This window comes from Furipterus horrens, unplaced genomic scaffold, assembly GCF_987537825.1.
Source record: "Furipterus horrens unplaced genomic scaffold, mFurHor1.1.pri manual_scaffold_6, whole genome shotgun sequence".
Classification (NCBI taxonomy): Eukaryota; Metazoa; Chordata; class Mammalia; order Chiroptera; family Furipteridae; genus Furipterus; species Furipterus horrens.
The window spans coordinates 42,411,985-42,433,866 of record NW_028327176.1 but is presented as its reverse complement, the minus strand read 5'-3'; the positions used below and the strand labels follow the sequence as shown (position 1 = coordinate 42,433,866).

At 33.7% G+C, this 21,882-nt stretch overlaps 1 protein-coding gene across 1 annotated transcript in view; it reads left to right on the top strand.

The window, feature by feature from the left end:
* The window catches only part of USP34 (ubiquitin specific peptidase 34), a 233,373-nt gene that overhangs the window by 83,271 nt on the left and 128,220 nt on the right, over positions 1-21,882 (top strand). The window contains exons 11-20 of the mRNA XM_090281354.1: positions 1,965-2,090; positions 2,264-2,393; positions 2,854-2,889; positions 3,221-3,351; positions 3,646-4,253; positions 8,823-9,037; positions 12,434-12,549; positions 12,642-12,769; positions 16,712-16,801; positions 19,604-19,699. Of these exons, the coding sequence (XP_090137480.1) occupies positions 1,965-2,090; positions 2,264-2,393; positions 2,854-2,889; positions 3,221-3,351; positions 3,646-4,253; positions 8,823-9,037; positions 12,434-12,549; positions 12,642-12,769; positions 16,712-16,801; positions 19,604-19,699 (1,676 nt within the window). The remainder of the gene's footprint in view (positions 1-1,964; positions 2,091-2,263; positions 2,394-2,853; positions 2,890-3,220; positions 3,352-3,645; positions 4,254-8,822; positions 9,038-12,433; positions 12,550-12,641; positions 12,770-16,711; positions 16,802-19,603; positions 19,700-21,882) is intronic.

Sequence of the window (21,882 nt, the reverse complement as noted above, 5' to 3'; positions counted from 1 at the left end):
AAAGATAAGCAATAAAGTATTCGATTACAAAAATTAAGTCAGTTATGGCAGTCCCATTTTTTAATGATTGAATTGGGAACAAGTCAGAAGATTTGTACTATGTTTTAATCACATTTTAATCAGGAAAAATATAATCTAATAGTTACTTTTTGGCAAAAAAGCAGGTATAAACTGTGTAGTTTAATTATAATCTAATACTATTTTAAAATTAGCATTCTTAGATAAGATCTATAAAAGTGGTATACTTACAATTGATTATTTCTTAAAATCAAGTGATTTTGGTCTTGAAGTGCTGTAGTTGTTTGTGGTTGTGTCTGTGTGTGTGTGTTTAAGTGGATAGTTAGTGGTATTGAACTAAATAGTAGGGCTAAAGTAAATAATACAGTTTGTAAGAAGTTGCCCTGACGCAGAGGAATTTCTTCGATGTTATTTTATTAGTTTTATTTCATCTTCTTTCTCAAAATTAAGTTGTTTATATTTAAATGGAAAGGGGAAAATACAAAATTCAAAGTTTTAGAATAGAAAAGTCTACATTTCTTACAGACTTTCTGTGTATTGAAGAGAGGATATTTCAGCTTTTTCTTTTTGAGTTCTCAATTTAAGATTTACTGGCATAGTCATATTTGTTGCTGTAACTTGATTTAGCAGTTTACAGATTTATGGCTATAAAAGACTTATTTTACATGACATTGCAATATTTAGTAGTTGTGTCTTTGTAAATATACTCTTTCTCATTTTGACATAATTTGTAAAATATAACAAAGACCATCTCCTGGTTTATTATTTAGACCTTTATTATAAGGAAGTTTCTATTTTGTACTCTAGTAAAATGAACTTCTATAAATACTTATAACCATGTAATACGAGAAATAATATACTTAAAATAATATTTAATCTGGTTTCTGTCCTAATTGTAATTTATTATTTTAATTATAACTGCCTACATTTAAATATATTACTTAATTTGTTTTTATATTAATGATATGTACCTAAGTTTAATTGGAGTCTTCTTATATTTAGATTCTAGAAACTATTTATTGTGGACTTTGTAAGGAGAAGGTGTTGTGATTGATTGAACATGTCAAAAGTGGGCTTTTCTGTTGTGGTTAGAAAATTAAGGTTATGGTTTGCTTATGTGGAATTTTATTTTCATGGTTTTATGTACTGCCATTTATAATATTTGGTAATTAGTGTTTTACCAACATATTAAAAAATATTGGGTTGGCCAAAAAGTCTGTTCAGTTTTTTATATGAGACATTTTTCATTTCACCAATAACTTTATTGATTTGGATATTTTGGGTATGTTGGCTGTTTTGTCGTGTAGTATAACATTGATTGTTCTCAGTGTTTCGATTTGATCTCTCTATTTGATCTATATTAACTTCAGCTGGTCTACCCAACCATGGAGCATCATCCAACAAGAAATCTCCAGTAATGAAACTTTGCAAACCACTTTTGACATGTTCAATCAATCCCAACACCTTCTCCGTACACTGCACAAATCTGGATAAGTTTTTTAAATGCACACTAATACGACAGCTGTAACAATACAGTCTAACAAAATTGTTGCAAACGAAATTCAAGGCAACTAAGTGCTACTAGAGCCATCTTAGGGGGAAAAAAAACCGAATGAACTTTTTGGCCAACCCTATATTAGTATACTGGCCACCTTGACTTTTTTTTTTTTGGTTTTGGCCAAACTTTTTATTTAGTATTCTGTAGTTGCTTAACACACACTTAAATGGTCTTATTGGGGGAGGGGAAAGGGGAGGTTCTTATAGATTCCCAAGGAAATGTCAGAAAGGCAAAATATGGCCAGCACTATCCATTTGTTTTGGGTTTACTGGGTGAATAGCCACCTTGACTTTTAAAACACAATATAACTAAAAAATACAAACTGTATAACTTTTTTGTTACCAGATTTTTTATGTAGGTGACTAATGTCTCTACCTTTATTTCGTAGTTGAAACATTGTAGTCGGTATATACATGACTTATTTCCTTCACTCATCAAGAATTTGGATCCAGTACCACTTAGACATCTTCTTAATCTGGTCTCAGCTCTTGAGCCAAGTGTTCATACAGAACAGGTAATTTATTTAAAACATAACTATAGTTATTTTTAGTAATATGAAAATTTATTTGTGATTCAGGTAATTTAACTTGTAGTTTATTACTGTTAGCAGTTCAATTAGGCAAAAAGATATTAAATTTATTACAGTGTTGCTTCAAACCTCTAATTTCAATCTTTCTTTTTTTAAAGACATTGTACTTGGCATCAATGTTAATTAAAGCACTATGGAATAATGCATTAGCAGCTAAGGCTCAGCTATCTAAACAGAGTTCTTTTGCATCTTTATTAAATACTAATCTTCCCATTGGAAATAAGAAAGGTTAGTAAAATATAATGTATTTTTTAAGTAAGTTATCCAAAGTTTATAACTCATTTGAAGTAGTTTCTGCTAAGTAGTTCAGTTCAACTTTAATTTCAAAAGAAGTTTGAGATGGGCACTATAGTGTTTGTGAAAGGGTGAATGAAGTGGGGTTAGTTCATCTTTTTGGTTCTCATTTCAGGTGTTTTATATATGCTTTTACATGTATGTAGCTTTCTTGGACTTTTCTAAAACTTCATCACCTTTACCCCAATTTTTGTATCCTGACATCATATACTACTCTTTTCTTAGGCTTTTCTGTGCTGGCACCCACAACTACTGCAGGTGGTGGGGACTTACATTATTGCAGATTTCCCTACCTGTATCTTGTTGATTATGTAATAAGAACAACTGATAATGCTGTCCCAAAGAAGCTCAGTCATTTAGAATATTTCCCTCCTGTTTTTTCCTTTTCCTTCAGAGGAAGAAGAGCTGAGAAGAGCAGCTCCATCACCTTGTAAGTTGAGTCTTAGAAGTGCATGGCAAGATGATTTATACTTTTCTGTTGATGGTCATGTAGTAAATTGATTTTATATATTTGCATTAGTCATGAAGTTCATTTTGAGCAGAAGATGTAAACTTAACTAGTTACCCAACTCACCCTTTTTGTTTAAACTATTAGTATCTTGACTTAATTGAAATCATCTGTATCCTCTTGGCAAATGTTAACATATTTTTTGACTACTTAGCATGAAGGTTTGGTAAATCAAAGAATTAAAGGATTGTGTCATTCTGATAGGTCCATGTTATATATATTAAAAGTAAAACAAAAAATCTATTTAATGTAGGGTCACCTGCAGCTAGTCCTCAAAGCAGTGATAACAGTGATACCCATCAAAGTGGAGGCAGTGACATTGAAATGGATGAGCAACTTATTAATAGAACCAAACATGTGCAACAGCGACTTTCAGACACAGAGGTATGAAAAAAGTCCACCACCCCCATCCCAAAGTGATTTTGGGGTTGCTGCCATGTTTAACCTTTGAACTAGGAATATAAACATGATCTATGTTCAGGCCTAATCTCCCTTTTAGGTAGTAGTATTGAGGTCCTTTACTTTGAGTTTTGAATTCCATTTTGAGTTTTAAATTTCATATTATTCAAAGGAATGAGTCAAGACTGGCAGCCTTTTCAAAAGTACAGTGTGTTAATATCAGTTATTTTTTCTTACTAGTGTAAATATTTATTTAAATCTATTTGTTTCTAAATATAGGAATCCATGCAAGGAAGTTCTGATGAAACTGCCAACAGTGGTGAAGATGGAAGCAGTGGTCCTGGTAGCAGCAGTGGACATAGTGATGGATCTAGCAATGAAGTGAATTCTAGCCATGCAAGCCAGTCAGCCGGGAGCCCTGGCAGTGAGGTACACTCAGAAGACATTGCAGATATTGAAGCCCTTAAAGAAGATGAAGATGATGATCATGGTCCTAATCCTCCTAAAAGCAGTTGTGGGACAGATCTTCAGAACAGAAAGTTAGAAAGTCAAGCAGGCATTTGCTTAGGGGATTCCCAAGGTCCATCAGATAGAAGTGGAACAAGCAATGGAACAGGAAAAGACCTGGTTTTTAACACTGAGTCACTGCCATCTGTAGATAATCGAATACGAATGCTAGATGCCTGTTCGCACTCTGAAGACCCAGAACATGATATTTCAGGGGAAATGAATGCTGCTCATATAGCACAAGCATCTCAGGAATCACGTATTACACGCACTGGGGACTTTCTTGGGGAAACAATTGGCAATGAATTATTTAATTGTCGGCAGTTCATTGGTCCACAGCATCACCACCATCATCATCACCATCATCATCACCATGATGGGTAAGTCTCCTTAAAAAAAGAAACAGCATATGTTTCGTTTAGGGAAGTAATTCTAGCCTATATTTATTCATTTACAGTTATTGTAGGTCAGTGCTGTTCAATAGGTATATGATGTAAACTATAAGTGCATACCACAAATTACGTAATTTTTAGTTTTCTGTTGGGCACATTTAAAAAAGCAAAGTGAAATAGAGATTAATTTTAATTATAAATTTTATTTAAAGCAGTAGTATCTACAGTGTTTTACACTTATAACACATCTCAGTTTAGACCAGCCACCTAAAAAAATTGTTTTTTGCCTTAACTGGTGTGGCTCAGTGGGTTGGGCATCATCCTGCAAACTGAAAGGTCACACACAGGTTAGATTCTGTGTCAGGGTTGCATGCCAGGTTCCCCGTCAAGGTGTGTTTGGTAGGCAACTGATCAATGTTTCTCTCTGTCTCTTTTTCCCTCGTCCCCCTCTCTCTAAAAATGAATAAAATCTTAAAAAATTGTTTTCCTTTTAAATTACAATTGACTTACAATATTATATTAGTTTCAGATGTATAACCTGTGGTTAGACTTATGAAGTGATCACCTTGATAAATCTAGTATCCATTTGACAACATTTGTAGCTATTAAAATATTGACTATATTCCCTATGCTGTACTTTACATCCCTGTGACTATTCTGTAACTACCAATTCATACTTCTTAATCCCTTCGCCTTTCTCACCCATCTCCCCAACCCCTCTCCCATCTGGCAACTGTCAAAATGTTCTCTGTATCTATGAGTCTGTTTCTGTTCTGCTTGTATGATTATTTTGTTTTTTGGATTCAAGATGTAAGTGAAATCACCTGGCATTTGTCTTTTTCTGACTTATTTCACTTAGCATAATACCTCCTAGGTCCATCAATGTTGTTGTGAATGGCAAGATTTCATTCTGTTTTATGACTGAAACACAGTGACACAGCCTCCCCGGTCACCTGAGATGGGCACTCCAGGTGTTCCCCAGTGTGGGCTGTGTTCACTGTTTTGTATAGTTGAGTCTTGATTGCTCTTGGCACATCACTGGGAGGGATTGACCCGCAGGTCATTTGACTGCAAGGAGGGCTACCCTGACTCTAGTGGAGGAGCTGCAGTGCAGGGGCCAACCCCAAAGAGCAGTACTTTCTTCAGTGGGGTTTTGGTGCTAGCTGAGTCTGCCCCTTGAGTGTGTCACTCATGGACATTGTTGACTTGTAATCCAGTGTGGTCTAAAGCTGTTCTCTGGATCCACTGGCTCTGGGGCCTCTGAAGAGGTTCAGGCGCAGTCACCACCTGTGTCCCACTCAGGGCCACCCAGCATGAGCTAAAGAGTGATCTGCAGGTGCCTGCTACTTTGTGCTAGGCTTAGAGGTGCCTGGGAGAGGCCAGTCTGCAAACGAAGGCCTGCTGCTGCTAGAGCTGGGCCTGGGGCCATTTAGCGAGAGGTATGGGATACATAGAGTCCTGATGCTGCTTGTTTGAGAGATTTCATGAAAATTTGAAGAATGAACCAAGAGAGGCTATTTTTATGGAAGAGCCACTGGAAATGGCTCGAGGTCTGAAAGTTGGGTAGGTCAGGATCTCAGGTGGGTCAAACAGTGTTAGCCCAGTTGATGGAGATTCAGATACGGCATTTGCCTGCTGGCTTTGTGAGTGGAGGGCTCTGCAAAGGAATAACAGCCTCTGCCAACTCTTCTGTCTGGGAGAAGAAGGCTGCCACTCCGGCCCTCATTTTGAAGCCAGACAATTCAGTTCCTCCCCATTTGTTCCTGGCACCTTTCCAGCTGTTGCCCCAGCAGTGGAGGTAAGAGTGAGTCTGAGTAAGTGCACAAGCCCTTTAAGACTCCAGGAGCGGTTTGTCTCACTCAGCCGCAATCTCCACTGGTTTTTACAGCCAAAAGTTATGGGGATTTCTCTTCCCATCGCCAGAATCCTGGGCTGGGGGTTCTGATTGGGGCTGGGACCCTTTGCTCCTTAGGAGGGACCTCCACAGCCAAGAAGCCAGTCCTGAGTTTTAACCACGATATGTGGGTTTGAGACCAGCACGTTCCACGTTTCTGCCCCTTTTGACAGTCTGAATGTGGCTTCTTTTTTATATCCTTCTGTTCAGCTAAATTTCAGGTGTTCTGGATGATGCTTGTTCTATAATTTAGTTGTAATTAGTTGATATGGTTGTGGGAGGTTCCAAGCACTGGAAGGTTCCAAGCACTGCATTTACGCATGCTGCCATCTTGGGCCAGAATCTAGAGCAGCCACCACTTATGTGTGCAGTGGCCACATGTAGTTAGTGGCTGTCATTGGATAACACAGATCTTTATCTTCAACTCCTTGTAATAATTGCTTATGAGCAGGTATAAAATTGCTTGTGGAAATTTCCATCAAAAGTGTGATTGTGAAAAGGGAAATTTTGCACACATCCTAATTTTAGAATATTACAAAGGATAAAGCTTCTGCATAAAGCTTTTTGATTATCTGTGAAATATACTTATGGTATTTAACAGTAAGTGATTCTGTCACTAGTGTTCTGATATTGGGCAAAGTACTTAATTTTTCTGTTTATCATGTTCTCATCTTTAAAATAGAACAGTAGTGTCAATACTTAAGTCATTGATTTATTGTGAGCATTTCATAGGCTAATGTGATTGGCGTAAAAGAACTCAGTATATGAGTTCTGTCCAGAAAAAGTCCAACCATTGTTAATATAATGAGAACGGTTTACGTGAAATCGATGTAACCTGGCAGCCAAGGAGAGTGGACTAGAATGCGTGTGCCTGAATAATGATGACTTCACTGTACTAGTCAGTGGGGGCGGTAGGCATTGTTGAGTGAGCATGTGTACTGTGTGGCTGTTGTATCCAAAATGACTGAGCAAGTAGAGCAACAAATCTGCATCAAATTTTGTGTTAAGGTTGAATGTTCCTCTGGAAACTACTGGGATGATTTAGAAGGCTGCAGCTATGGGCAATCGGTGATTGGCAGCCTCATTACGACAATGCTCCCACTCATGCAGTCACATCTCATGCAGAGTTTTTTGGTGAAACGTCAAGTCAACCAGGTGACTCAGCCCCCCTACAACCCAGATTTGGCATCCTGTGACTTCTGGCCTTTCTCTAAGCTAAAATCACCTTTGAAAGGGAAGAGAATTCAGACCTTCAGTGAGATTCAGGAAAATATGATGGGGCAGCTGATGGCAATTGGGAGAACTGTGTAATGTCCCAAGGTGCCTACTTTGAAGGGGACTGAGGCATCATTGTCCTATGTACAATGTTTCTTGTATCTTGTATCTTCTTCAATGAATGTCTCTATTTTTTCATAGTACATAGCTGGGTACTTCCTGGACAGACCGTGTAGGTTAGCTGCTTTTTATTATTACTGTTATTACAAGTAGTAATGTTTGAGTTGAAGAAATGTGAACGTGTGTTTTATCAGGATGAGTGTTAGATTTGACAGTTTGCTAGGCCTTTTAGAATTCATACGGTTGTTGGGGAAAAATGCATATTCATATATATTGCTACTTTATTTCCTTTGCTTTTTATTCTTATCACTAACTCATTTGAGTTTAAGGTAATATTTCTCAGCCTTGGCAGTATTGACATTCTGGACCAGATAATTCATTGTTTTGTATTTGCAGTAGTGTGAATGCTGCCTCGTGCATTGTAGTATGTTTAGTAGCATCCCTAGCCTCCACCCCTGGATGCCAGCATTATCTGTCCAGTTTTGATGACCAGAAATGGCTCTGGGCATTGCCAGATGTGTTTCTCCCAGGGACCAGGATCACCTGTGATTGAGAACCACTCGTTAGGGTCTGACATTATAGATATGCATTCAAAATTTTTCCTTTGAGAGCTCATACTGAAGATAAAGGAATTAGTTCGTAATACTGAAGTGAAATATATTGTTTGTCACATTGCAAATCTCTTTTAGTCTTCTATCCTTAACCAACACTCTATCCCACAAGATTTAATGATTTTTATTAGCACTTTCCATATTCTTTGCTGATGGTACTACTTGTGAGTCTAAGTCACTCCTGAACTTTATTTTATTTTTTCTTTCTTTTTTCTTTATATCCTTAGAGCATCCAGTATATGGTATGTTTTAGAAGTGATGCTTAATGAGTGTTACTGAGTTAAATGTCCCTCAATATTAACCACATTTAGATTGCAGCCTTAAATGGAAGTATTTTCCTGGTAGTTACCTCATTTGATTCTGTAGTTATATGAGTAAATGTAAACAAAATTTAAGATTCACATTGTGATTTGACTTTATAGAATAATTATATAGTAGTGAGTTTCCTGATCTTACTTGAAATAACTCTCTGTGAAGTTGTTTTAGTAAAATGTGTTGATGGGTCAGATAACGTGGGTATATTATAAAATCAATATGTAGTTCTGACATTGTAGGCTTCTTAGTTTTTGTAAAGCTCTTAACATACTGTATTATTATTAAAAAAATGTAGTTTTGTTATTGAATGTAACTTGTGTCAAATGTTTTGAGAGCTAATTTTGCTATTCACAAACTTTGTTTAGATATGTAATTAGTAATTTTGTGATCTCTGTGTTACAGCCATATGGTTGATGATATGCTAAGTGCAGATGATGTCAGCTGCAGTAGCTCCCAGGTCAGTGCAAAATCAGAAAAAAACATGGCTGATTTTGATGGTGAAGAATCTGGGTGTGAAGAGGAACTAGTTCAGATTAATTCACATGCAGAGCTAACATCTCATCTCCAACAACATCTTCCTAATTTAGCATCTATTTACCATGAACATCTTAGTCAAGGTAAGGTTCTGTAGTAAGTAAAATATATTACTTTTTAAAATACTGGAATAATTTATATTGCATTGTTTAAATGAATCAACAGTTAATGTTATGATACTTAAATGTTTTTGCCAAATGAGTTTCATATGGTAGTTTTCTTTCCAAGGGAATGAAATTATTGTGAATACTCCATCATGAATATAAAGGCTGCAGTTCCATTAAGAGATATTGAGCTAGAAGAAATGTTTTAAAGTGTATAAAAATTAATAGCTTTGTATTTTAGAAAATACATAACTTCATTAGATTTTATATTCAGCAATTGTAGGATCAAAAAGTAGGTTACACAGGATCATATATTGTATTATTCCATTTATATAAAATGTCTAGCCTGGGACTAGGAAGGGTTGGGGGAATTAAGAGAAGAGGTGAATGCTAAAGGACTAGGTGTTTCTTTTACCTGGGATGATAAAATCTTTAAAAATGATGATTCTAATCACTGTAAATGAATCTAAAAATGTAATATGACATACCAGCTTTAGAAGAATGGAGGTTAGAGGGGGTTAAAAAATAGTAGAAGAAAAAGGAGGAAAGGAAAAAAACAGTTTTAGAATTGTCAGTTTAAAGGTTTGTATCCAACCTCTTGGTTGGTTAGGTACCATCATCACTTGCCAACTGTAAGTAAACCTGGTTAATTAGATTTATTCTAAAACGTTCATGGTCAAACTTGGGGATAGAACTTGTGGACCTCGGCAACAATTTATTGATTTCAAATGTTACTTGTATATAATCTAGATAAGGTTACCTTTTCTTATTGTTGTATTATTGTGGTTGTGGGGAAATGAATAGGTTAAGATTGAGGTCATTCAGTTTTGACACTGCATTATTAAATTTTGATCATTCTATGCTTATCCCATTTTTTAAAATTTGGTATTGTATGTGTTTTTACCATATGAAGTTAGAAGTTGAGCAAAATTATTAAATCTGTTAATGCTGTCTCAATCTACCTTGCATTACAATGTATTTAATACTATAAAGAACTCTTTCAATACACTCAGACAGTCATTTTGGAAATGAGCATAAGATTTGAATAGTTAATTCATAAAAGAAGATAAAGAAATGATCAATAAATATATGAGAAGATTCTCAATATCTCTAGTCATCTAGAAAATGCAAATTAAAACCAGAACACACCTACTGGAATGGGAAATATTAAGGCTACTGATAATGAAAGATGCTAAAGATGTAGAGCAACTAGAACTCTCATGTATTGCTGTTGAGGAGTATAAAATAGTATAGCTAGTTTGGGAACTGTTTTATCAGTTTCTTAGAAAGTTAAACATGAACATGTGCCTACCATATGACTTAGCAATTCCTGTTCTAGGTATTTACCCAAGAGAAATGAAAATATATTCACAAAAATATGTGCACCTAAATGTTCATAACTGCTTCATTCATTAGAGCCTCAACTAGAATTAACTAGTCGATAAACAAATTGTGGTATGTTTACATAGCAGAATAGTACTCTTCAATAAAAAGGAAAGAACTACTGATAGAGTGCAACATAATGGATGAATATCAAAAAGCATTTTAAGCAAATGAAGTTAGAAGAGTACATGCTGTATAATTTATATGCATTTCTACCGTATTCAAAAGTTGTTTATAGTGGTTGAGATTATTCAGTGACTACCTGAGATTTGGTAGTGGGGACTGACTGTAAAAGATCATAAGGGAACTTTTTGGGGTGATAGAAATGTTTTGTATCTCATGTATTTACATTATATTTTAATAAAATTAATTTTTAAAAGTAAATACAAACAAAATAAGCCAAACAGTCAAGCCACAGAGTAGGAGAAATATCTTTAATGAGAGGTTTGTATCCAGAATACAAAAGAACTTGTACAACTTAGTAGTAAGAAAACTTAATTAAAAAGTGGGGAATGCTTTATTTCACCAAAGATGCATAAATGACTAATAAGCAGATGATCATTAGGTATTAGGAAAATGCAAATAAAAATCACAGGGAGATTCTACTACATACCTATTGGAATGACTAAAACGAAAAAGAGTGATCAAAGAATGTTGGGAAGCATGTGGAGGAGCAGCAACTTGTACTTTTAATACACTGCTGGTGGGAATGTAAAATGGCACAGCCATGTTTGAAAAGTATGACAGTTTCTTTCTGTTAAATGTACACTTTACCTTTGGACCCATTAACTCCACTCCTAAGCATTTACCCAAGAGGAAGGAAGACATATATCCATATAAAGACTTGTTACACAGATGTTTATGGCTGAATTACTCCTATTAGCCCCAAACTGGAAACTGTCCAAGTGTTCATTAACTGATGAATGTGTAAACAAAATGCACTATTTCCACATATGAAATATTATTCTGTAATATAAAGGAACACACTACTGATAATGTGCTTCATGGACAAACGTCAATAAACACTTTGCCAAGTGAACAAAGTTAGATATAAAACTATACATACTCTATGATTCCATTTACATGAAATTTCTAGAAAAGGCTAATTTATGGGGACCAGGGATTAATTGTAATTAGGTATAAGGGAATGTTTTAGGTGGTGAATGTGTTGTGTTTTAGGGATGGTTGCACAATTTTCATTTAAATGAAATCAGTGTATGTACAATCCAACTGGGAAATCTCATGCTAAAGCTGTTTAAAAGACAAAAACAAGAGCTTATTGCCTAGTATAACAGAACTAGTGAGAATTAATTAGCCGGTAACTCAGTCTGAATTATTATAATGGAATCTTGAATTTGAAGTTTTGGGCAAATCATCTTCATTCTAATTGAAAAACTTTTTAAATGTAGGAATATAGGACAGTTATACAGAAGGTCAGTTAGAGGAATGTCCCTTGGCTATAGAATTATTTCACACAAGTTGTCTTCATTATGCTTAATTTGGGTTTAAAGTATTTATGTACAGTTCTCTTGACAAGTGAAAAACATTAAATAACCATAAGTAGAAATGGTGAAGAGGTCTTGTCAAGGAACAAGTATAAAGGACCCATGGACATGGACTGTAACAAAGTGGAAATTGACTGTGGGAGCAAGGGTGAGAGGGTGGAGCAGAGGAGAGGAATGGGGGAAAAACTGGACAACTGTAACTGGAAAACAATAAAAAATGTAAAAAATAAGATTGATTTTATATGAAAAAAAGAAACAGTGAAGAGACTATGAAAAGAAAACTCATTTTAGTCTTACCAGATTTAAACAGTGCTATTTTTTGCCATACATAAAGCAGCTATTGTGCTAATCTTATGTTTTTATTTTCTTATGTAAAAAGATATTTATCGTTATACTTTTGATTTGTTAATTTTATGAATGCTATAATTCACTTCAAAATTTTAGTCAGCTGTGTACCTCTATAGTGTGTTATATTTTGCCCCCTCAGGACCTGCAGTTCATAAACATCAATTCAACAGTAATGCTGTGACAGACATTAATTTGGATAACGTTTGCAAGAAAGGAAACACTTTGTTATGGGATATAGTCCAAGATGATGATGCAGTAAGTTATTTAATAAAACCAAAAGACTGCACAATTACAGCAAAATGCAATCAGGATAAACTGTAACTTTATGGTTTTTTTTTTTTTTGTAGGTTAATCTTTCTGAAGGATTAATAAATGAAGCAGAGAAACTTCTCTGTTCCTTAGTATGTTGGTTTACGGATAGACAGATTCGAATGAGATTCATTGAAGGTTGCCTTGAAAATTTAGGGAACAACAGGTAAATAGGAAATTAAAACATTTTGATGTAGTAAAGTTAATTTTGTGTATTATTGATGAGGTGTGGTGAATTCATAGCAGTTAATATGCCATTATCAACCTATTTTTTAGTTGTTGGGGTTTTCATATTAGGTTTAAAGACTTTCTTCACAGAGTTCATATTTTATCACCCAGTCTTGCTTTTTTTCTTCCTGCCTTCCTTCCTTCCTTCCTTCCTTCCTTCCTTCCTTCCTTCCTTCCTTCCTTCCTTCCTTCCTTTTTTCCTTCCTTCCTTTTTTCCTTCCTTCTCTTGATTAGAACCCCTCCAAGAGAAACAAAGGAATAGTAAAAATAGTTATACTCTTCTTGACTCTGGGAACATAGTGGTGATTACTCTGTTCAAGTTGCAGTTAAATGTTCTTTAAGTGTGTCATATTACATGTAAAGGAAGCTAAATAAGTGAAGTAAACTTGAGCTAAATAAAACATTTTGATAATGGCATTGTTCTTTCATTTGGGTGGATCATTTGTGTCTTGTCTTCTGTAGTGTATAAAGAATTAGGTTAGTTTCTCTCTGTTTGAATTTTGCCATATATTTATAGTCTTCTTATCGGAGCTCAAATGATTACCACAAGTTTCTTGATTTTTTTTGTTTGTTTTTTTTTGTTCTGTTCTCTTGTCTAATTTCGGGTTTTCTTTGTCTTATACTGCTTTGATAATGTTTCATTTTCTGGAATAGTGAATTCAGTTATAATTGAATATGTTATTTGTATAAATATAATTTTTCAGCTTAACTCTCCCCAAGACTGATATGTTTAATTATACTAAATGTTTAAGTGCTTCAAAAAAATTTATTTTTTACCTAATTAGAAAATGTATATACAATATTTTCCACTTTTGGCCTTTAAAGGGCTATAATTTGGACAATCACAATAGAAAATTGCTTGTTCATCCAGTTAAGAGAAATCACTAATAGACCTCTCTTATTGGATGAGTTCCCTCATTTGCCATATATGGTTTAAAAGGAATGCTTTTAATGGCTGATGATATTTCATCATTTACATAGGTGTTGTAGCAGTTCATTAAAAAATATTGTCTTTTAAAAGTCTTTGTGAAACCACTGAACAGTTTTTAAAGTGATTTTATAAATTTTATATTCTTCATCTGTACATCTGCATTTTCTGTGATCCAGCAATTCCACTACTAATTGTGTGCCCTAAGCAACTCTTCCATATAGTTAACAAAAGACACATTCAAAAATGTTCATGGCAGCAATATTTAAAATAAGTAAATATTCTTCGTGCAACTCTCCAAATGCTAAAAAAAAGAATAGGAAGGAAAATGAAATTTTGTTAAGTGGCATAACAATGAATAAACTACAACTGCAGATGAATGGATGAATCTCACAAACATAATGTTGAATGAAAGAAGCCAGATTTATCTCTTTACTATAATTTTATAATGTTTAAAAATAGGAAAACTATGATACTTAGTAGTCAGGATAATAGTTATTCTTGGGTTGTTAGTGACTGGAAAGGAGCACAATGAAAGCTTCTGATATGCTGGTAATGATTTATTTCTTGATGTTTTGGTTGCACAGGTATGTTCACTTCCTAATATTTTGAATTGTCACTAGGATTTACATATGTTTTTGCATGGATGTTGTACTTTAATTAAAAAAAAACCTGTATGAAAGATGAAATATCATGTAGCCTGTTAAAGTCCTGTTTTCAAAGATTATATAATGACATAGGCATATACTCATAGGCCAATCTGTTAAAAAGATCTCAAGCAGTATGTGAGACTGTAAAATGGTTATTTTCTTGTAGGATTGAGTTAGTTTCTTTTTTCTTTAGGCTTTTCTGCTTTCCATTTTTTCCATTATGAGCATATATTTCTCTTATAAGTAAACTTAAAAGGGACAAAAGGACAAGTCTGTGTCTAAAATGAAAATTGTCATTCTGGGTTTTTTATTAAGCTTGAATTTGTACACCCCCAAATTACTTGAAGATGAAATATTTCACATTTGTTTGAGGCAATCCCTGTATGCTAGTCAGTTACTTAGTGACTTTTTTGAATAGCTAGTAAACATAGCTATTATGTTGGAGTTCGTTTGGCCCTCAAACTTTACTCGTCAGCAGGTTGCTATATCATGCTAGTCTTAACTGTAAAATACATTAGATATATGTGACATTTTTCAGCCTATGACATATATAACATATACAGTATATACCAGCTGAACATACTGAAGTTCATTGCAAATTGAAAAAAATTAGGTTTGAATATATTTTAATCATTACTAGTCTGGGTTTCCTGATAAACCAGTGGTTTTCAATGGGGATGATTATCAAATGTCTGGAGATACTTTTGAATGTTACTGTAATGAGTAGGATTGAAGGTGCTGTTACAGGCTAGGGTTGCTACTAAACATCCCTCCATCCAGAGGATAGGCCCCTGTACAACAAAGAATTATTTGGCTCAGAATGTCAGTCGTGACATCATTATTTAAGTAAATATATATTCAGTGTGCATGTGGAAGTGGAGGTTTTTAATAAGACAGTCTTTGCTCGTTAAACACAAATTAATGGTAGACACATTAAATAAAGGAATATTCTTCAGATGATGATGAAGGGTGTTATTTAATATACAGTTGTCATGGTTGTCTTTTCTGTTGACAGTTGAGGAAACATGAATAAAGTGAGAGATAAGGAGTCCTGTAGGTAGATGTTTAGGTAAAGAGCATCTTCAAATCGAGGCAATAGCAGAGGCCCTGAGTCAGGAATGTGCTTGTGTGATTTGAAGGGAATTGTTAGACTGATAGGAGGAACAGGACATATCACACAGAGCTTTGTAGTCCAATTTAAGTACTTTGGATTTCATTCATAAATACGAAGTTTTTTTTTCTCTCTAAATTTTGCTACTCATTATTCACCACAGTTTTCCTTCCACTCAGCTCCATATTTTGATATCCCTTGTAGTCTTCTCAAAGAGTAGACATTTGGGAGTCTTACTTGTACATCAGACTAGTTGTTAGGGTGCCAACTTTGCTCTTTTAAAAAATTCTTTCAAGAAGCTATATTGACTCCTGAGCTTTAAAAAAAGAAATTAAGTATCTCATTAGTTTGTCCTTCTTTCAAGACTCCTGCAGCCAACCTTCTTGTCTGCTAAGACTTCTGGGATTTGTATGTCAACATCTTCTGTATACTTCTTCCTTTCAGAACTAAGGCATAGATTTACTTGGTGTGAGGGTTTCCTACCCCTGTTTTGCTCCTTATACTTCGTGTATATTGTGTGCTTTCATTATTAACGTGGCTTCTAACGCTGTGGTTCTCAATTTGGAAGCAGATCATATTAAATGAGAATTAGAGCGAAAGTCACAATTTATGTAGTTAAAAAAAAAAGTTCTCTACATTATTGCTTTTCAGAATGTGGTCCACAAACCAGCAGTTTATCACTGGTGATCTTGTTATAAATGCAAAATTTCTGAACCTACCTTAGACCCACTGAATCATAATTTGCATTTTAACAAAATTCCCTCAGGTGCATCAAGTGCACATTAAACTTTAAGAAACCGTTCTAGGTAATTTACCTAAGCTTCTGCTTCCTATTTTCCTGGATTAAATTCTCAGAAGTCCCCGTGACTTGTTAAAGAACATACACTTTCATGAAGAAAGTTTTATCTTTAAATGCTCTTCAGTTGCTTTTATACTCTGATATTTATAGTGTATTTTATTTTAAAAGTCTTAGATTGTAATTTTAAAATTTGGTTTCTTGCACCAATGTATAAAATAAATGTATACTTCAGAAGAAAAAATTTTAATGTTTTTGTAAGAAATATATATGTAACTTTCATTAAATTCTTTTTCATTTAAGATTTTAGATAATTGAATTTCTGTAAAAAGCCAGAATTACTGGTAGTAGTTAAAATTATCTTATTCTATAAATACCTGTTTTTGCTGTTTCAGATCGGTAGTAATTTCGCTTCGGCTTCTTCCAAAACTGTTTGGTACTTTTCAGCAGTTTGGGAGTAGTTATGATACACATTGGATTACAATGTAAGTAAATAAAAGAAATGTATTTATTTTAAAGATTTAAAAAAAGAAATCATAGTTATCCAAGTTTTGAATAACTTACTGCCTTTTATTCTGTACCAGGAAAATTTGATTTTTGTGTGGTTCAAATGTGTTTTTGGATTTCTTAGAGTGCTAAATCTTCCAATTTGCCCCATGGAAATTATATCTCCATCAGTAGGAAAATCTGACTTTCGTATTCTTTATTAGCTGGAGAAAAATACTTTAGCAGTTAATGCTCTAGTTTTAGGTTGAAGATCAACACTAAAATAAACAGCCCGGAATGTCTTTTATTTTTCCTTTTACTAGAAATTAGTTCTAGACATTAAGGGTAATCTGAACACCAATGAAAACTCTTTTACTTTTATAGAGAAATTATGATTAATGAATGTTAAGGAATTCTTTCAAGGATAGTACTTCATGAAATTGATTCAGTTTTTGATAATATTCTAGAGAGAGCTGTCACAAGCACTTCATTAACCTGTAAGAATGTGTTTATTCAAAATAGACTTGGAGATATTTCAGAGACATTTAAATTTTAGGAAAAATTAGACCTGTTGAAGGATTCATTTTTGAAGTCAAGTTGGATGGCTTTTTACCTAATATCTTCTCAAATCTAAGATGAGATGGTAAGAGCACTTGTACTCGTTTGCTTTCAAAATGAATACTGTTTAAAAAAATCTTGGTAGTTCTATTCTTTTGAGTTTTAACCCTTGCTTACTTACTCTTTCAAAGGAGGTCTTTAATTTTGTGAGCCTCTATCCTTTTAAAAGCATCTTAGAAAGTTGCTCTTTGGTTAATATTACAATATGACTCTTGTGACCATACTATTTATGAATATAAGGAAGTTCCTTGAGATGCTAAACAGAAGGATGGAGGAAAACAGCATCTTTTAAGTACAAGAATAGCATAAGTCCTACTTCATTGACACTTCCATAGTGTTTAAATGTCTGAACTACAAAATTCTATAGTATGAAAGGGATTCACTTGGTGAAGTTGGTGACATATTGTGGCCATTTGAGGAAGTTCATGTTAAGGAGGAAGAAAGGGTAACAATCTTGTAGGAGAGGCAAACTGAATATTCAGTTATTAATACTTATCAAGTATCTCAGCCTAAGTATATTGAGTTGAAACCTTTTGAGCTTCTTCAAATTAAATGTAAATAAGCTCAGTTAATTACAGATGACAGAGTTTCTAACATGAGACTGGTATCCTAAATATTATCCAGCAGTTCTCTTAAAAGAACCCTGAACTCACTATGGTTAGTTGGCATCAATAATAACCAAAACTTTGACTTGCTGTGAGTCTGTTATGTGCAGCAGCACTCAACATTTGGTACATATTATTGCAAACTCTTATGGCCCATATTTTAAAATTGGAAGTTGTTATCCCTATCCTCTTAGTAAATGTTCATGTAACTAGAAAATAGACTTCAAGAGGTCCGGTTACTTGCCGAAATCCGTGGAACAAGTGTGTTAGAACTAATTTTGTTTCTACAACTTGATTGTCATTAAATGATTGACAAGGCAAGAGTAACTTATATTGAAAAGACAGCTATAGCTATAATGTAATGTAATGTAAATTACATTAGAAGTTGGGAATATTAATCCTTTTACATCTATAAATTTAGATATATTGCTAATAAGTAATGTGTATGATAGATTGTTAGTTGTGGAAGTTAAGGACTGTGGGACCTCTGATTGTACTTATCACTATTTTTTCATTCGAATGTTTCTAGATTACTTTGGAACTTAATACCTGAATATTTCTTTGATTTAAAAAAATGATTAAAAAATAAGCAAATTACATGCTGACAGTAAAAGATTCTGATTTAGTAAGTTTATATTCTATATGTTCTGTATGCCAGACACTCTGCTAAATTCTGCTAAATAATGACCAGTTCACACAGTTCACCCTTATATGGACTGTAACATATTAATTTTAATATATTGGGTTGGTCAAAAAGTCCATATTTTTTTCCATAAAATAAAAGACTCATTTTTAATTTTAACCAATAACTTTATTGACTTGGACATTTTGAGTATTTTGGCTTTCTCCTGTGTGGTATAACATTGATTGTTCTCTGTTAGTATCTTGATTAGATCGTTATCAACTTCAACTGGTCTGCCTCACCTGTGGTGCACTGTCCAACAAAAAATCTCCAGCAGGAAACTTTGCAGACCACTTTTGACACGTTTGATCAGTCACAGCACCTCTCCATACACTGCACAAATCTTTTTTTTGCATTTCAGTTGCATTTTTACTTTGCTTAAACAAAGCATAATATGCTGAAAATGTTGCGTATTTTCTTTCATCTTCAATATTAAAATGGCTACACAAAAATTCACCAATTTTTGATAAGGTTTTTTTTTTTTTAAATGCATGCTGATATGACAGCTGTCACAACACAGTCTAACAAAGTTGTTTTCAATAAAGTTCAAGACAACTAAGTTCTACTAGGGCCATCTTACGGGGGAAAAAAAAATGAGTTTTTTGGCCAACCCAATAAATTTATGTTAGTCATTTATAATTAGCACTCTGCCATACATTTTATCTCCTTCACAGGGATTGAGTATTTTGAGATTAAAAAAAGACAATTGACACTTTAAATTCATAAAAATTAAGGCACGTTGCTTTATATCTTTTCACAAGTCAAATATAAATACAATTTGTAAGTTTTGACATTTAAGATATTTTGTATTTGGAGATTTTTACTTTTTCCACCCTATGATAGATTTATTTTCTTACTCTATGGCTTAAAATTATTTTTTCTTTCAATTGGTTCAGGTGGGCAGAAAAAGAACTGAATATGATGAAGCTTTTCTTTGATAATTTGGTATACTATATACAATCTGTAAGAGAAGGAAGGCAAAAACATGCACTGTAAGTATCCTTTAATTAGGTTAGTTATGTTTACTGATGGTCTGTCCTCTGAAAGATAATTTTCTAGTGTTTCTACTTCTTTTATGTAGTAAATATAAAAATTTCAATTGTAAAAATTTTAAGAGAAAGTTTTAAGTTGAATAATTATTTTTTCTTTTTAAGTTGAAGAATTTTTAAAAATTTTATATATTTTTAGAGAGAGGGGAAGGGAGAACGAGAGGGAGCGAAACATCAATGTGTGTGTTGTCTCTTGTATTCCCCCAACTGGGGACTGAACCCACAACCCAGGCATGTGTCTGACTGGGAATTGAACCAGTGACCCCTTGGTTTGCAGCCTGTCACTCAGTCCACTGAGCCACACCAGCCAGGGCAAAGTTGAAGAATTTTATAACAGTTATTTTTATAATTCTTAATTTTAGGGAAATGTATGTTATATAACTTGAAGATTGATTAACCTTCAGTATTGCGTTCTGTTCAAAGTCATTGCTTTCAGAAACTAAAAGTAAACTTTTTCCCAGAAAGGATGCATATCCTTGTCCTAATGTATTAAGGCTTTAATTCTGAGCTGTTTAACTATTTCCAAACAAATATATTTAACATCTAATTAAGTTAACACATTTTCTTTTATTATTATAATTGGATACTATTATTAAAAAGTTTAGGATGTGTGTGGAAACTTTAAAAACTGATGGCATAACTGATTAGTATTTCATCATTAAAAACATTCTCTGTATATGTCGAAGTGACTTTGGACAAGAGTTGGTAGAAATTGGTCAGTGGTAATGCTGTATTTAACACTTTGTAGGGAGATACCTGCCCAGAAGTAAACATGTAAAATTCAGAAGGTTTGTGCTTTTGAGTCAATTGGTGGGAACTAGTGGCAAATTGAGGAAACCAGCTCAGTGTCAGTATCAGCATGTCAGCGAATAAGAGAAATAGCACACTGTTTACTGAGAAGATAAGACATATGGAAAACTTCCCCATAGATGGAAACTAAATAAACTGGAGAAGTGCTTAGAAAAGTCACAGACCTTTTAGGCATAATTTTTTCACCTCCAAAAATGAATTTACTTCTTTTTCCCCACAAAGCGTTTTTATCTTCAGGTTTTTTTACTATATCCTTTAGAGTGCCTCTATCCTCCCAATTACCTAAAACTTGGAGAATTGGACTTTTTTTGTATTATTTTATTTCCAAACATGAATGATGATGATGCTGTTGATTAAAAATAGCTTGTGTTCATTGATACTATGTGCCAGATACCATTCAAATATTAAGTATTAACTTAAAGATATAAAAGACATCCAATTTGATGTAGGCAGTCTTATTTTAAAAATGAAGACATTTAAACTATGAGATAACTTGCCCAAAGTCACACATTTTATAAATAGTGGAGTGAGTGTTTCTATAATTCATTTTATAAACACATTTTATGAACAGTGAAATAGTCTGTTTTCTATAATTTGTTTTCTTGAGTGTTACCGTGTATCGTCTTCAATTTCTAGTTAACTGTAATGCTAAAATGTATTTCATGTCTTTTCACACATTGACATGCCCACAAACACTGTTCTAGTTCTTTTAACCAACCTCAAGATCATTCTTCTTGCTTCAATCTGCCCTTATGATTGTTAATTCCTTATTCTTATTAAATTAGGAAGGCAGTATGATATTGTTGGAAAGCACATGGGTTTAAGAATCATACAGATCTGGGTTTAGATTATGAATCTAGTGTTCTGGCCTTATTTAAGTTGTTTACCTCTCTAATAAATTTTAATTGTTTATCTTACTAATTTTGGTAAGGAATAAATACAGTAATTTAGTAAGTTGCATCTGGCACAAAGATTATCTATAAATTATAGTTACCTCACTAAAACAAACTATAATATAAAGCAAACAAAAAACTTGTCCCCTTAGCACATTTAGATTTTTTACTGCAAAAAAAAAAATAAATTTTAGTTTCTTTCAGCCTACTATTCTGGGCCGTCTAAAATCTAAACCAACCTTTCCTGTTCAATGATTTTATATGGTATCCTATTCTACAAGTCTGTTAAATTATTTTTGCGATGTTTCCTTAAATTTACTCTATTCCGTAGCTTTGCTTACAAAGTTACAATTACATAAGGTGCATTTTCTTTAAATCCTATTAAAATTCTAAGTGTTCTTCATAGTCTTGAGTTTTCCTTTA